Genomic DNA, 13,186 nt, shown 5'->3' on the forward strand with positions numbered 1-13,186 from the left:
TTTAAAAGCCTATGGTTTAAACAGGTTACCAGTTTAGAGTGGCACAGGAGGTCTGGTGCTAGAATTATTGCTCTCACTCTGACGTTCGCGACAATACCTCACATGGGTGGTGCGATCACTGTTTACATATGCGTGTGGGAGTAATGTATGCGTTCGCATTTGCACGTAAGCCCGGTGGGGCTTTAAATTCTTTATTTATTTATTTTTATACAATAATTTTTTTTTTTTTTTTTTACACTTTTTATTTATTTATTTTTTTTGTACAAACTTTATTGCTATCACAAGGGAGGAACAACATCCCTTGTGACAGCTTGGGCCGTGACAGGTCCTCTTTCTGGAGAGATATTGGCCTTTTTTGGGGCCTCTGGCCCCTCATGCAGCCAATCGGCTGCTTCTCTGGTCACTGGTGTCCAGGTAACCAAAGGGGGTTAACCGGAAGTGACGAATATTCATCGCTCCCGGTTCCCAGGATTACAGAGAGAGGGGAACGACCTCAGTTCCTCTTTCTCTGTACCAGGTAGCCATCGCCGCCGGACGCATTGCTCCCTGCCTCTGCAATTGGACCGGAGAGCTTGGGAGAGGTGGCGGCAGGAGAGGGGTGGTACCCCCTTCCGGCACTTGCAGAAGTGATTGAATGGCTAATTAGCCACTCAGATCACTTCTGCCTTGTAGAGAATCGCCGGCTGCAAACGATACCAGGATGATGCCTGTAGAAGCAGACATTATCCCAGTATAACCACTGAAACCCAAGGACGTATAGGTACATCCTTGGGTGTGAAAAAGTAAAAAAAAAAAGGCCTGGATTCTTTCCTAGGTGTACATAATATAACTGGGTACTAATATTTATAGGTAAAGTTGATCCAGGGAAAATCCGATTGCCTCTCTGGGGATCAGGAAGGATTTTTTTTTTCCCCTTGCTGTAGCAAATTGGATCATGCTTTTGCTTGGGTTTTTCACCTTCCTCTGGATCAACTGTGGGTATAGGATTGTGTTTATGAGATTGTGTAACACTTTTATTTTTGTTATTGGCTGAACTTGATGCACTTGTGTCTTTTTTTAACCTGACTAGCTATGTAACTATGAAAAATGACTTATCTATTTTGTTAACTTCTAGATTGGTCAAGATTTAGAAAATGTCTGCACTCTACTCTGGAATCCATATAAAACTGAAAAATGCCAAAATTCCATGGGAAGACAAAATAAAACTAGCTCATTTTGCATGGGTTTCCCATCAGTGTTTTCTCCCAAATAAGGAACAGGTAACTGCAAATATTACCAACAAAACTGATAAGCCTTTTTAACTTGCTTTTTATGTCTTTAGTCTTGATTTATGTTGTTTGACACAACTCTTTTTGTGTGTAAAAGTTTATACATTTAAATTTAGGGGTAGAGCATATACAGTTGTGTTTTTTGGATCTATGTAGTACTAGTATTTACCTGAGAAAAGGCAAAATGTGTGTATTTAAAACCTTTAACCACTTTCTGCAAACCGACGTACGTACCTGTACTTCGGCTTGAAGAAGTGATTGTACCGGGGTGATAGCTGCAGGCATCAACCCGGTACTGTTTTTTAGAGCCGGCCGTCTGCTTTCTGATGAAAAATGCTCGGCTGTCAGTTTTTCAGGCGGACCATTCATAGCCCTCTAGAGAGTGGCGGATGTGAGCGGACATGTGTCTACAGACACTCGCCGGCATCCAATCCAGTCCGCTAAACACAGACAGATGGGGATCTGTTCTCCATCCGTCCGGCGAATCGGATGACAGTTGGATGGAAACGGACAGGCAGTCTTTCCATCCGACTGCCCCATAGAGAAGAGCGGGCTGTGTCCATGTCCACTCTGCATATTGCCATGGACACGGACCTGTCATCCGCCTGCTCAGCAGGAATCAGCGGAAAAATCCCTCACTAAGCAGGCGGACCTGCTTGGCAGAGTCCGTCCCGTCTGCAAGGGGCCTGAAGGATAAGTTCACCTTTCATGTTACATATTCAAGGTGAAAGGACCTCCCTCCGCTGTGACAGCAAAGCAGGTGATCTTCTCCCCCTGCTAGGTGTCAAAATTTAAAAAAAAAAAGCTCAGCTGCGTCATTAATTTACAGTCCTGTGAATGGAAAACTACAAGTCCCAACGGCAGCTGTCGGCTTGTAGTTCTCGATAAAGAGCTGTGATAGTTCATTGATTCTTCATAAATAAAACCAAAAATTAGTGCAGCGCTACTGTGAACTCCCCATATTACCTTATATAGTCCAATATATGTAAATACTTAAAAAAAAGCATTAATTCAACATAATAAAAAATTCCCTGAAGTGCAAAAATACATACAATGAAAACTGATATATACATGAAGTGCAGTGTGTCCGTAAACTAATTTAGTATGATAAAGTGCAAATAGTCCATAAATCTGCTCTGCAATGAGCCAATTATAAATGCTAACAAAAAAAAATTTCATTCAAGTGTTGATCCACCGTGATGTGACTGAACCAAATCCATAAAGTGCCCATAAAGTGCATGTGTCAATCCTCCACCTGTGAGAGCTAAACGGTCACCTAATTTTCTGACCCGTTTCACCAGTGGGTCATAATCAGCTTCTTGGCCTTTTGTCTAAGATCAAGTGTAATATCTGTTCTTATCAGTGATTCAGTGGGGGGCTGTGCTGTCATCTGGCCTGACCAAGGTTGGATGGTGGATATGCAAACCTGCTGGAGTGATGGGGGCTTGGAAGGTTAGTACCGGCTGGAACAGATACTGGGGGCACCCACAGGCAGTTGGGGCATGGGAGTAATTCCCCTGGGAAAGCTGGAAGTGCCCATTACCTCCTCGTTTGAACACTCTACCTTTTCTGGCCAGGGGCTGGGAAGGCAGAAGGTCTGTGGTATCTGTGCTGTGTATGGTGTGAACAGGCACATGGTCACAGTCACCATATTTGCCACCTTTTGGCTAACGCCTGGGGCAATTTTTATTACCAGGCCTCAGGGCCTGGCCAGTGCACCGACATGCACGGCCACTTTTTATTTTCTATTTATTTTCTCCCACTGTTAGTCACCTTTTCACTTTTATGTGTGTTTTTTTTAATGGATGAAGAGTCCTCGGGCTTGCCCTGATGTCTAAGGGGAGGATTTGTGGCCCTCAGGTTCCTTCCTCCCCTGCCTCTGGGGGTCTCTCTTCGGTAGAGCCCCTCGACCAAGTATTCAGGGTCAGCTTTGGCTTTCCTAGAAGAACGGGGTCTGCCAGGCCTTCTGGCTAGGCAGACCATGTAAACCCTTTGTCCCTGTCAGGAGCCTTGGGCCCCGGGGGATCAGGGTAGAGTTCCTACCCCTTCGGGGGGGGGGTTCACTAAAAACACACCTTTTGTGCACTTTTTAGTGTGTGGTCACATGCACGTTTTTTTGTACACTTACAGGTTTTTTCGTTCTAGGTTTTTGCACCACCGCAGACAAAAAAAAAAATGGATCATAATCAGCTGTTCCTCTGTGGGGATAATGTTAGGTCTCTGCAGTGATCTGTCTCCCTGTATTTCCAATATTCTCCTGTCAGCAGGATCTGATAGCATATAGCTATTCAAAATAAAAACAAAACAAAAGATCTAGTGCTCTCTGCATGAATTGTTATCCCAAAACCAAGAAAAAAGTGGTACACTAACATAAATGAGCACTTACGAACTAGCAGTACTAGCTGGTACAGGCATATTAGTAAAACACTTCCGAGACGGCAGCGGGATGATATTCAATCAAAAGGCTCCGTCCCCTATACGCGCATGGTCCCTGGGCATGGACTTCCTCAGTAGGGGTTTATGGACACATTGCACTTTATGTACAGTATCTCACAAAATTGAGTATACCCCTCACATTTTAGTAAATATTTTATTATATCTTTTCATGTAACAACTATAGCAGGGTGCTGGTAAAACGGCTCCAAATGGCTGGCGAAGTGGTTGACGGGATCTATGTTCCTCCACGGTTTCTTAGATTTTTAAATCTAAGGTAAAATCAGCAAAGACGTGATGGTAAAGAGTGCTAGTTCCTTACCCTTTATTAGTAAAGTCTGTTCCGGGGCTGGTTTTACTGGGAATCTGATATGGCGCTTTTCCACTGCATGGACCGAACGATTCGGCTCGCTTTTGTGCTTTTCCACTGCTGGTACCGCATGGTATAGTGTAGGAACGGTTCGGGTACGGTACCGTACGGCGGTGCTTTTCCACTGCATGGAACCGAACGGTATGGCTCTCAAAAACAGTACCTAATCGATTGTGGTTCCAACAGGTACCATAACCGGTACCATATCCCACAATCCTTTGCATGCAGTCACTACTAGCCACTGATTGGTCAGAGAATCCCACCCACCCCGTTGTTATCCCACCCACTTAACTTTAGTACTACTTTAGTGGAAAAGCAAACCATACCATACCGAACCGTTCCAACACCATACCATGCGGTACCAGCAGTGGAAAAGCAAACCGGGCCGAGTAGAGCCGAGCCGGTTCTTGCAGTGGAAAAGTGCCAATAGTGCTCTGGGTGGGACAGATTCCCAATTCCGTGGACCACAGTTTGATGATCTCTGGATAGGCCTTGAAAAAGGCAGCTGGACCTGGATCTTGGGGAGAGGGTGGATGTCTCCATTAGAGAAAGCAACTGGGAGCATGGCTACTGATCCCTGAAAACTTGGATACCAATGTTTTGTTCCAGAATGGAAACTTACCTTTGAACAAGTACTTTAAAGCAGTGGTCCTCAACCCTGGCCTACAGGGCCCACTAACAGGCCAGATTTTCAAGATAACTGAAATACATCCCAGGTGATATCATTTGCTGCTCAGTGATTGCAGTACTCTAGTCTGCATCTCCCCAAGGTAATACCTAAAATCTGGCCTGTTAGTGGGCCCTGTAGGCCAGGGTTGAGGACCACTGCTTTAAAGGACTACAAACACAGTAAGGCTCAGCTGAGCGAAAGCTTACTTTTGTTTGTTTTGGCCAGGGGCCAGTTTCTTTTGTTATGAACTTGAGTGTGGATTAAACATGACATTTTTTGCTAAAGAACTGTGAGTGTGTCCCTGCCTTGAGTCTGATCCCCTACAATTGGTGGCTTGGACCCAGAGACTGTACCTCTTGCAGTGGTGTTTTGGTTAAAAAGAGAGAAAAATACATATATAGCCAGCACTCTTAAAGGGACAGTATACTGGTGCCAGTAAAAGTGGGGATAATGGAGGAACTATTAAAACAGCTGGTGCAAGCACGCACTGAGCAAAAGGAAACAAATCGTTTGTCTGTAGCTTCCCAGGTGGCCATGCAAGAACAAAAAGAGTTCAATAAGCTCATGCAGAGTCAGTTACAGTCCCTGGCTGACAAGGCTCCAAGAGTGGACAATGTTGCAGATATACGCAAGCGAGTGCAGGCTGCACTAAAAAAAATTACAGCTGAGGAAGACGTGGAGGCTTTCCTCGCGGTTTTTGAGAAGGTGGCAGAGCGAGAAGGGCTACCCCAGGACCTGTGAGCTGAGGTCCTTGCCCCTTTTTTGACCGGAGATCCCCAGAAGGCCTATTTTGATCTGAGTGCTGCTGAAGCCCGCAAATACCAGAGCCTTAAAACTGAGATTTTGGCCCGCCTTGGGGTTACAATGGCCTTGAGGGCCAAGTGCGTCCATGTGTGGCAATACAAGGTGGAGCAACCTGCAAGGTTTTAGATGTATGACCTCATTCACCTCACACGGATGTGATTACAAGCAGAGGTCGCCACTCCAGCTCAGATCGTGGAAAGAGTGGTAGTGGATCGCTTTGGGAGAGCCCTTCCCATTCCTTATACAGCAGTTTGCCGGGCGAGCAGATCCTAAAGATGCCCATGAGTTGGTGGCCCTCGTGGAGCGGTACTTATGTACTGAGGACTTTCTTCAGGGGGTAGCACCCAAAGAGTCCTTCTCCCAGAGACAAAAGCCCACCCACATGGGAAAAAACACTCCCACCCTAAAGTGGGGGAAAAGGGAGGTAAATACCTTTTTGAAGACACTGATGCGCAAGGCATGAGGAGGTCAAATCGCCAGAGGGAGACCCAACAGGACAGGGGCCTGTAGTGTGCTGGCGTTGCCAAGAACAAGGACACCTAGTCGCCAGTTGTCCCCTAACCCAGGAACCTATGGATTGCAGCATAACCCAGAAACGCTTCTTTGTTGCTACACCCGGGGACACCTCACAACAGCCAGGTGGCTCTGAGAAACAAATTTGTGTGATTTAAATTGGATGGTTGCCAGATGACTGCCTTTCTGGACTCCGGCAGTCTCGTCACTCTAGTGCACGCCAGTCTAGTGAACCCCCGCAAGTTGCAGCGTCAGCTAATAGCAGTGGGCTGTATCCATGGAGAAACCAAGTGCTACCCCGCAGCCATTGTGTCGATCAAATTTTCCAGTGGCACCAGGGACCATGAAGTAGGAGTGGTCCCAAATCTAATGTATAATCCTGTCCTTGGGCGAGACTTCCCTTTTTTCTGGGATTTATGGGGAAATGCCAAAGAAGCAAGGCCCCCAGCTGGATCTGACGCATGCTGCCCCGAACTGCTGGAGGAGCAGAATGAAGAGAAAGAGCCTCCAAATTTTCCCCTGGAGGTCCTCACAGGTGACACAGAGAACCCCCCGCCAGAGATAGACCTGCCGGACCTCCCCACGACTCGGGAAAAGTTTGGCACGGCCCAGCTGAGGGACCCCACTTTAGCCAGGGAACAGGTAAAAGTGGTAAATTGGGTTCCCCAAGAGCCAGGGGAGGAGGCTATATTACCACATTTGTCTATGGAAAATGACCTGTTATACAGAGTGGATGAGATACGGGGAGAGAGACTGGAACAGTTGCTAGTAGGGAGACACCGATCTGATACTAGGATCGGGTATCGGCGCCGATATGGCCATAATAGCTGGATCGGGGGATCGGTAAAATTAACAGATCCAGGGGCCGATCCAGTTTTGCTCTTTACATAGCTGTGAGGGAGCAGAGAACAGCTGTCAAAGAAAAAAAAAGAGCCTCCTGCAAATGCCTGTCAGTTTCCCAGTTAAGTAAACACAATGCATACAATGTATCTTTTCGTTCCGTCTGCCAGAGGAGGGAAGTTTAACCTCTTAAATGCACAATGTTAGAAGGTATCTGCCGATACCGATCCGGAAGTATTATTTTGTAATAAGCTCACAAAACAGTACTTCCGGATCGGACTCGGGATCAGCGATTTCACAAAGCAAAAGATCGGCATCGGGATTGGGACCAAAAAAGTCGGATCCGTGCATCCCTAGTTGCTAGTACCTCAATCTCATAGACGCATGGTACTAGATTTGGCACATTCTCATGTTCTCGGGGGGCATCTGGGTGTGGATAAAACTAGAGAGCGAGTAATGCAACGGTTTTATTGGCCAGGCTTACACAAAGATGTCAGATTGTGTTTTGAGTCATGCCCAGTTTTTCAACTCACTGCTCCGGTCTCACATTTCCGGAGTCCACAGGTACCCTTACCCATCATTGAGGTGCCGTTTGACAGGATTGCCATGTATATCGTTGGTCCCTTGGTTAAGTCCGCTAGGGGGCACCAGTATATCCTGGTTATCTTGGACTATGCCACCCGATACCCAGAGGCAATCCCGTTGAGGAACCCCACGGCTAAGAGTAATGCTAAAAAACTTTTGCTTATATTTTCACGTGTGGGTATTCCCCGGGAGCTGTTAACTGACCAAGGCACTCCCTTCATGTCGAAGGTTACCAAAGAGTTGTGCAAATTCTTTAAAATGAATCACTTACACACTTCTGTGTACCACCCGCAAACAGATGGTTTGGTGGAAAGCTTTAGCAAAACCTTGAAAGGGATGCTAAAACGAGTGGTAGCAGCAGATGGTAGGGACTGGGACTGCCTCTTCCCCTACCTCATGTTTGCTATACGGGAAGTACCGTAAGCCTCCACTGGCTTTTTCCGCTTGAGTTGCTGTACGGTCGACATCCGAGGGGCCTATTAGATATAGCAAAAGAGACCTAAGAACAAGAGGCAACCCCACTCAAAAGCGTGGTGGAGCATATTGCTCAAATGCAAGACCGGATTGGAAAAGTCATGCCCATTGTTAATCTCCACTTGCAGCAGGCTCAGCCTAGAGTCTATAACCTTTCAGCCAAGATCCGAACCTTTAACCCCGGTGACAGAGTTCTTGTGCTGGTACCTACGGTGGAGTGGCAAGGGCCCTACGAGGTTGTAGAACAGGTGGGCGAAGTTAACTATAGAGTACACCAGCCAGGCAAGAAGAAAACCCTACCAAGTCTATCATGTCAATCTATTGAAGCCCTGGAAGGACAGAGTGTCCCTTATGGTCCAAGCGCCCTTGGCCATGTCTGCCGCAGGTCCTTCTATGATGCCTGGGGTAGAAATCGCTTAGGCACTGTCAGTAAGCCAAAAACAAGAGACCAAGGAATTTCTGCAAAGAAATAAGGAGTTCTTTTCTGATCTTCCAGGTGTAGCTTCAATGTTCAAGCATGATATTGTGACAGAGCCCGGGGTGAAAGTTAATGTAAAACCCTATCGGATCCCAGAAGCTCGGCGCCCAGTAGTCTCGGGGGAAATAAAGAGGATGTTGGAGGTGGAAGTGATAGAGGAATCCCATAGTGAGTGGTGTAGTCCAATCATCCTTATTCCCAAGCTGGATGGAAGCATCTGATTCTGTAACGATTTTCGAAAATTAAATGCGGTATCAAAATTTGACGCCTATCCCATGCCCAGTGTAGATGAGCTAATTGAGCAATTGAGCGTCTAGGACATGCCCGATATATCACTACCCTGGATCTTACAAAGGGGTATTGGCAAATACCACTTACGGATCAGGCCAAGGAGAAGACAGCCTTTTCTACTTCTGAGGGGCACTGGCAGTACAGAAGGATGCCATTTGGCCTGCATGGGGCACCGGCCACTTTTCAGCAGATGATGGATCGTGTCCTTAAACCCCACTGAGCCTATGCATCTGCCTATTTAGATGACGTGGTTATTTTTAGTGCAGACTGGGAGAGCCACTTACCTAAAGTGCAGGCTGTTATTAATGCCCTCCGTGGTGAGGGTTTGATGGCTAATACAAAAAAATGTGCTGTGGGATTAGAGGAGGCCCGATATTTGGGGTACATTATTGGCCGGGGGATGGTAAAACCCCAGGTCACAACGATACATGCCATCCAAAGTTGGCCAAGACCCCACAATAAAAAACAGGTGAGGGCATTTTTGGGGGCTAATAGGATATTACAGAAGGTTTGTCCACAATTTTGCTACATTGGAGGCTCCCCATACGGATCGTACCAAGGGGGGGAAGTCCTCAGAGGTAACTTGGACCCCGGAAGCCGAGAAAGCTTTCCTGGACCTAAAGACAGCCATGTGTAATAGCCCTGTCTTAATTTCCCCAAATTTTCCACGGGAATTTATAGTGCAGACGGATGCGTCAGAAGTGGGTTTAGGTACATTACTGTCCCAAGTGGTGAATGGGGACGAACACCCCATAGCATTCCTAAATAGGAAATTGACCCCCCGCAGAAAAAAGATACGCTATTGTAGAACGGGAATGTCTTGCTATCAAATGGGCTCTGGAGAGTTTAAAATACTGCCTGTTAGGGCGACAGTTTAGGCTCTTAACGGACAATGCCCCTCTCAAGTGGACGGCCCAAAAATAAAGAGAAAAATGCAAGAGTTACCAGATGGTTCTTGGCTCTATAGAATTTCAAATTTGTGGTTGAACATAGACCAGGTAGCCAACAAGCTAACGCTGATGCCCTCTCCAGAGTATACAGTTTGTTTGCCCAAGGTGCTCAACCCCCCCGAGTTTGAGCAGGGGGGGGGGGATATGTAGCAGGGTGCTGGTAAAACAGCTCCAAATGGCTGGGGAAGTGGTTGACGGGATCTATGTTCCTCCACGGTTTCTAAGATTTTTCAATCTAAGGTAAAATCAGCAAAGACGTTATAGTAAAGAGTGCTAGTTCTTTACCCTTGTAACGGATCTTTGTACCCCAGCTGAGCACATCCGCCAGACCTCTGTCTCCTGTCTTCCAAACGCACCCACAGCCTGTGGAGAAGCCATATCCAGCCCGTAACCCCTCAATCACGAGACAATCCACACAGGTGTTGAGGGTTAACCATGCAAAGCTTAAACTGTTTATTACATTCCAAGACACAGTTTTACACACAGTTAGGGAAACTCCCTTTAGCCTTGCAGGGGGGGGGGGGGGGGGGATGAGACAAGGACCAACCAAGGAGAACTGAACATTTGTACAATGAAGCAGGCAGTCTTAATACACACCCCCTGCGGAGAGATATCTCCAGCCCGACCATTGTCTGTCATGAATCCACACCCTTAGACACAGAAACAGGAGGGAGGGGGGGGGGATGGGTTGTAACATTACATTACATGAACTCAATGCCATGAGTCAGTTGTTCAGAGGATGAATAAAGGGAAAATAAAATGCAATGTCCCAAACTCATAAGAAAATGACACAAAGGGGTTTACAATCCAGGGACAGGGTGATCCGTCACCAGACTTGTATAAAGTATTCAAAATTTCTACTTGAGTAAAAGTACAAGTGCTCGATCAAAAAGTGACTTAAGTAGAAGTGGAAGTGCTCGCAGAAAAAGTTACTTAAGTAGAAGTACTAAAGTATTCAACATTTTTTTTACTTAAGTATTGCAAGTAGTTTTTTCAAAAAATTTGCTACTTAAGTACTAAAAGTAAAAAGTACCAGTAGTTTTGAAAAAAAATTTCTACTCAAGTACTGAAAGTAGAAGTACAAGTACTGTGTTATGTAGTTATTAAAGAAAGAAGTCAAAAGTTTGAACATCATATTGTTTTTTATTATTTCAAATGATTTATTCAAATGATTAACCTAAAGGACAATCACAATTCCTTAGGCTGTAACTTTTTGTAAACAAAAAACAGATAAAGTATGTCCCTCCCTTCCCCTTTTAAAGCATCCACCTTTTAAAGCCAGGGGTGGTCTCCTTCCTGAGCTTCCTCACTCTCACAGCCAGGCAGATCACTTGAAGTTGAAGGGCCAGGGGTGGAAGGTGGTGTTTTTGGTTCGTCCATCTTTTCAGCTGATCAAAAGGCAGAACAGGAGCATGCGCAGTCTTTTTAATCGCGGTTTGATTTGATTTGCTCAATTGATGAGGATGTGCCAGGCCAGCTTCATCAAACCTACAACGCTTAAAGTGAAAAATGCATCAAAAACTACTAACAAAGTGGCTGTGCTAAAAATGCTAATAAAGTGCCTGCAATTATATATATTCTTCTTGTATTCAAAATCATCTCCCACAGTATCAAAAATAAAGTGACATGTCTGTGCTAAATGCAGTGCAAATTATTCCCACAATGTAAATTTAATTCATATAAAATATATATGACAATACCACAATAAAATAAGTTGTGATTGTGAAGAAGTTAGGTGCAAGTTTAAGTGTGTAAACTAAACTTTATAACGAAAAGTCCATAACTGAATTCCAGTGTGCAATCTAAGAAGTGCTTGTCACTTGCTGTCAGATGCTTCCACCTTTCTTCTGTGATCTGCTCAAGTAAAGTGGTGGACTGGATAGCCTCTCTCTCTGCCTCTCACCTTAGTAGCACTGGCACTGCACTGGTTCAAAAAGCTGTCTATATTATTTTCATTATAAGAACTTGTCAGAACATGCTTCCACCACCTGTCCTTCACACTAGTAGTGCTCATTTGCTTTGCTCAAGTCAAGTGCCACTGCCAGTGGCCACTGCAGTGCAGGGCCAGGCACAGCCGCACAGGCAGAGGCAGGCCGCAGGAAGCACAGGCTTCACCACAACACAACACTTATGGTCCATGGATAATCATCATAGCCGTCAGTCTCACTTTTCTTGGTTCAAAGAAGCCACCCATGACCCGTGTGTATATAATATATTAATATTTTATATTGATTATTTGATTCTCAAATGGCACATTTGCCATGGCAAGGATTAGGCCCTCTCCACGGTCCACCTCACTCACCTCATAGAGAAGAAGATGAGATAACGAAGAAAATGCTCCGAGTCCCGCCGCCCGTGTCACAACTCCTCTCAGTAAGGGCCCTAAGGGGTGGAGTCTGAGTGACGCACAACACGTCTAGAGGCAGAAACCTCGAGCGGGAAGACGGCAGCATGGCTCCTCCAGTGCGGTCTTAACTTGGTGATCATGACAGTGATTCCGCAGGCCGCGGCATGAGCGAGGCTGTGGGATTGATTGAATTGAGTTGTGCTGCCTACTGCTACATGCTACCTACTACTAAATTATGAGTCAGTATATTTTATTTCATTTTTATACATAAAAGCGGTATTGTTGAGCACTACTAGCCACTAGATCTCCTGGCTGTCACTTTGTCACATGTTGGGGAATCACAGCGGCTCGGCTCCAGAAGTGGCGGGTGTCCCCGTCATCCTGCCAGGGCCGCCAAGAAGTTCATTACCTAATCTTAAGTTATTAATATCTTATGAGGAGAGGACCTATGGGATTGAGAATTTAAATAATTAAATATATATATGGCTTTTTGAGCCAGTGCAGTCAGTGCCACAGTGCCACCCAGACGCTATCCACCAGTGCCACCACCATTAAGTGTGTTGGTCGGTCACTCGAGCACTGAAGGAGGTGGAAGCATCTGACAAGTGAAGTGACACTTTAGATTTGCACACTGGAATTCATTTATGGACTTTTCGTTATGGATAGGTTTACACACTTCAACTTGTTGCAGGCACCTGACCTAACTTATTTCATAACTTATTTTTTTGTGATTTATTGTCATATTTTATATGAATTTAATTTACTGTTACATTGTGGGAATAATTATTTCCACTGCATTTAGGCTTTAGCACATTCATGTCACTTTATTTTTGATACTGTGTAGAGTGTGGGCAGGGCACTGGGGGCAACAATGATATTATATCGATTGCACAGGCACTTTATTCGCACAGCCAAGTTGTGTTTGTTAGTAGTTTCTTGATGCACTTTAAGCGCTGTAGCACAATTTATTTGTTTGTTTCATATTTTCTTTTTATTGGAAAGATTTGGTATAGCAGCTTTTATTATACACAGCCTTTATTTTCGTATGCGCTGATAATACACGTGTTTTGAGCTTTATGTAACCTGCCATCTACTGTTCTGGCAGTGGTAATTTTTTTAAAAGTAACGAGTAACTATGCAGCACAAAAAAAAAATACTTGAGT

At 45.3% G+C, this 13,186-nt stretch overlaps 1 protein-coding gene across 1 annotated transcript in view; it reads left to right on the top strand.

The window, feature by feature from the left end:
• Positions 1–13,186, top strand: part of URB2 (URB2 ribosome biogenesis homolog) — a 183,032-nt gene that overhangs the window by 15,633 nt on the left and 154,213 nt on the right. Inside the window, exon 2 of the mRNA XM_082251818.1 lies at positions 1,115–1,259. Coding sequence (XP_082107944.1) covers positions 1,134–1,259 — 126 coding nt within the window. The 5' untranslated portion in view covers positions 1,115–1,133. The remainder of the gene's footprint in view (positions 1–1,114; positions 1,260–13,186) is intronic.

Source organism: Pelophylax lessonae (genome assembly GCF_965119305.1).
Source record: "Pelophylax lessonae genome assembly, chromosome: 3".
NCBI lineage: Eukaryota > Metazoa > Chordata > Amphibia > Anura > Ranidae > Pelophylax > Pelophylax lessonae.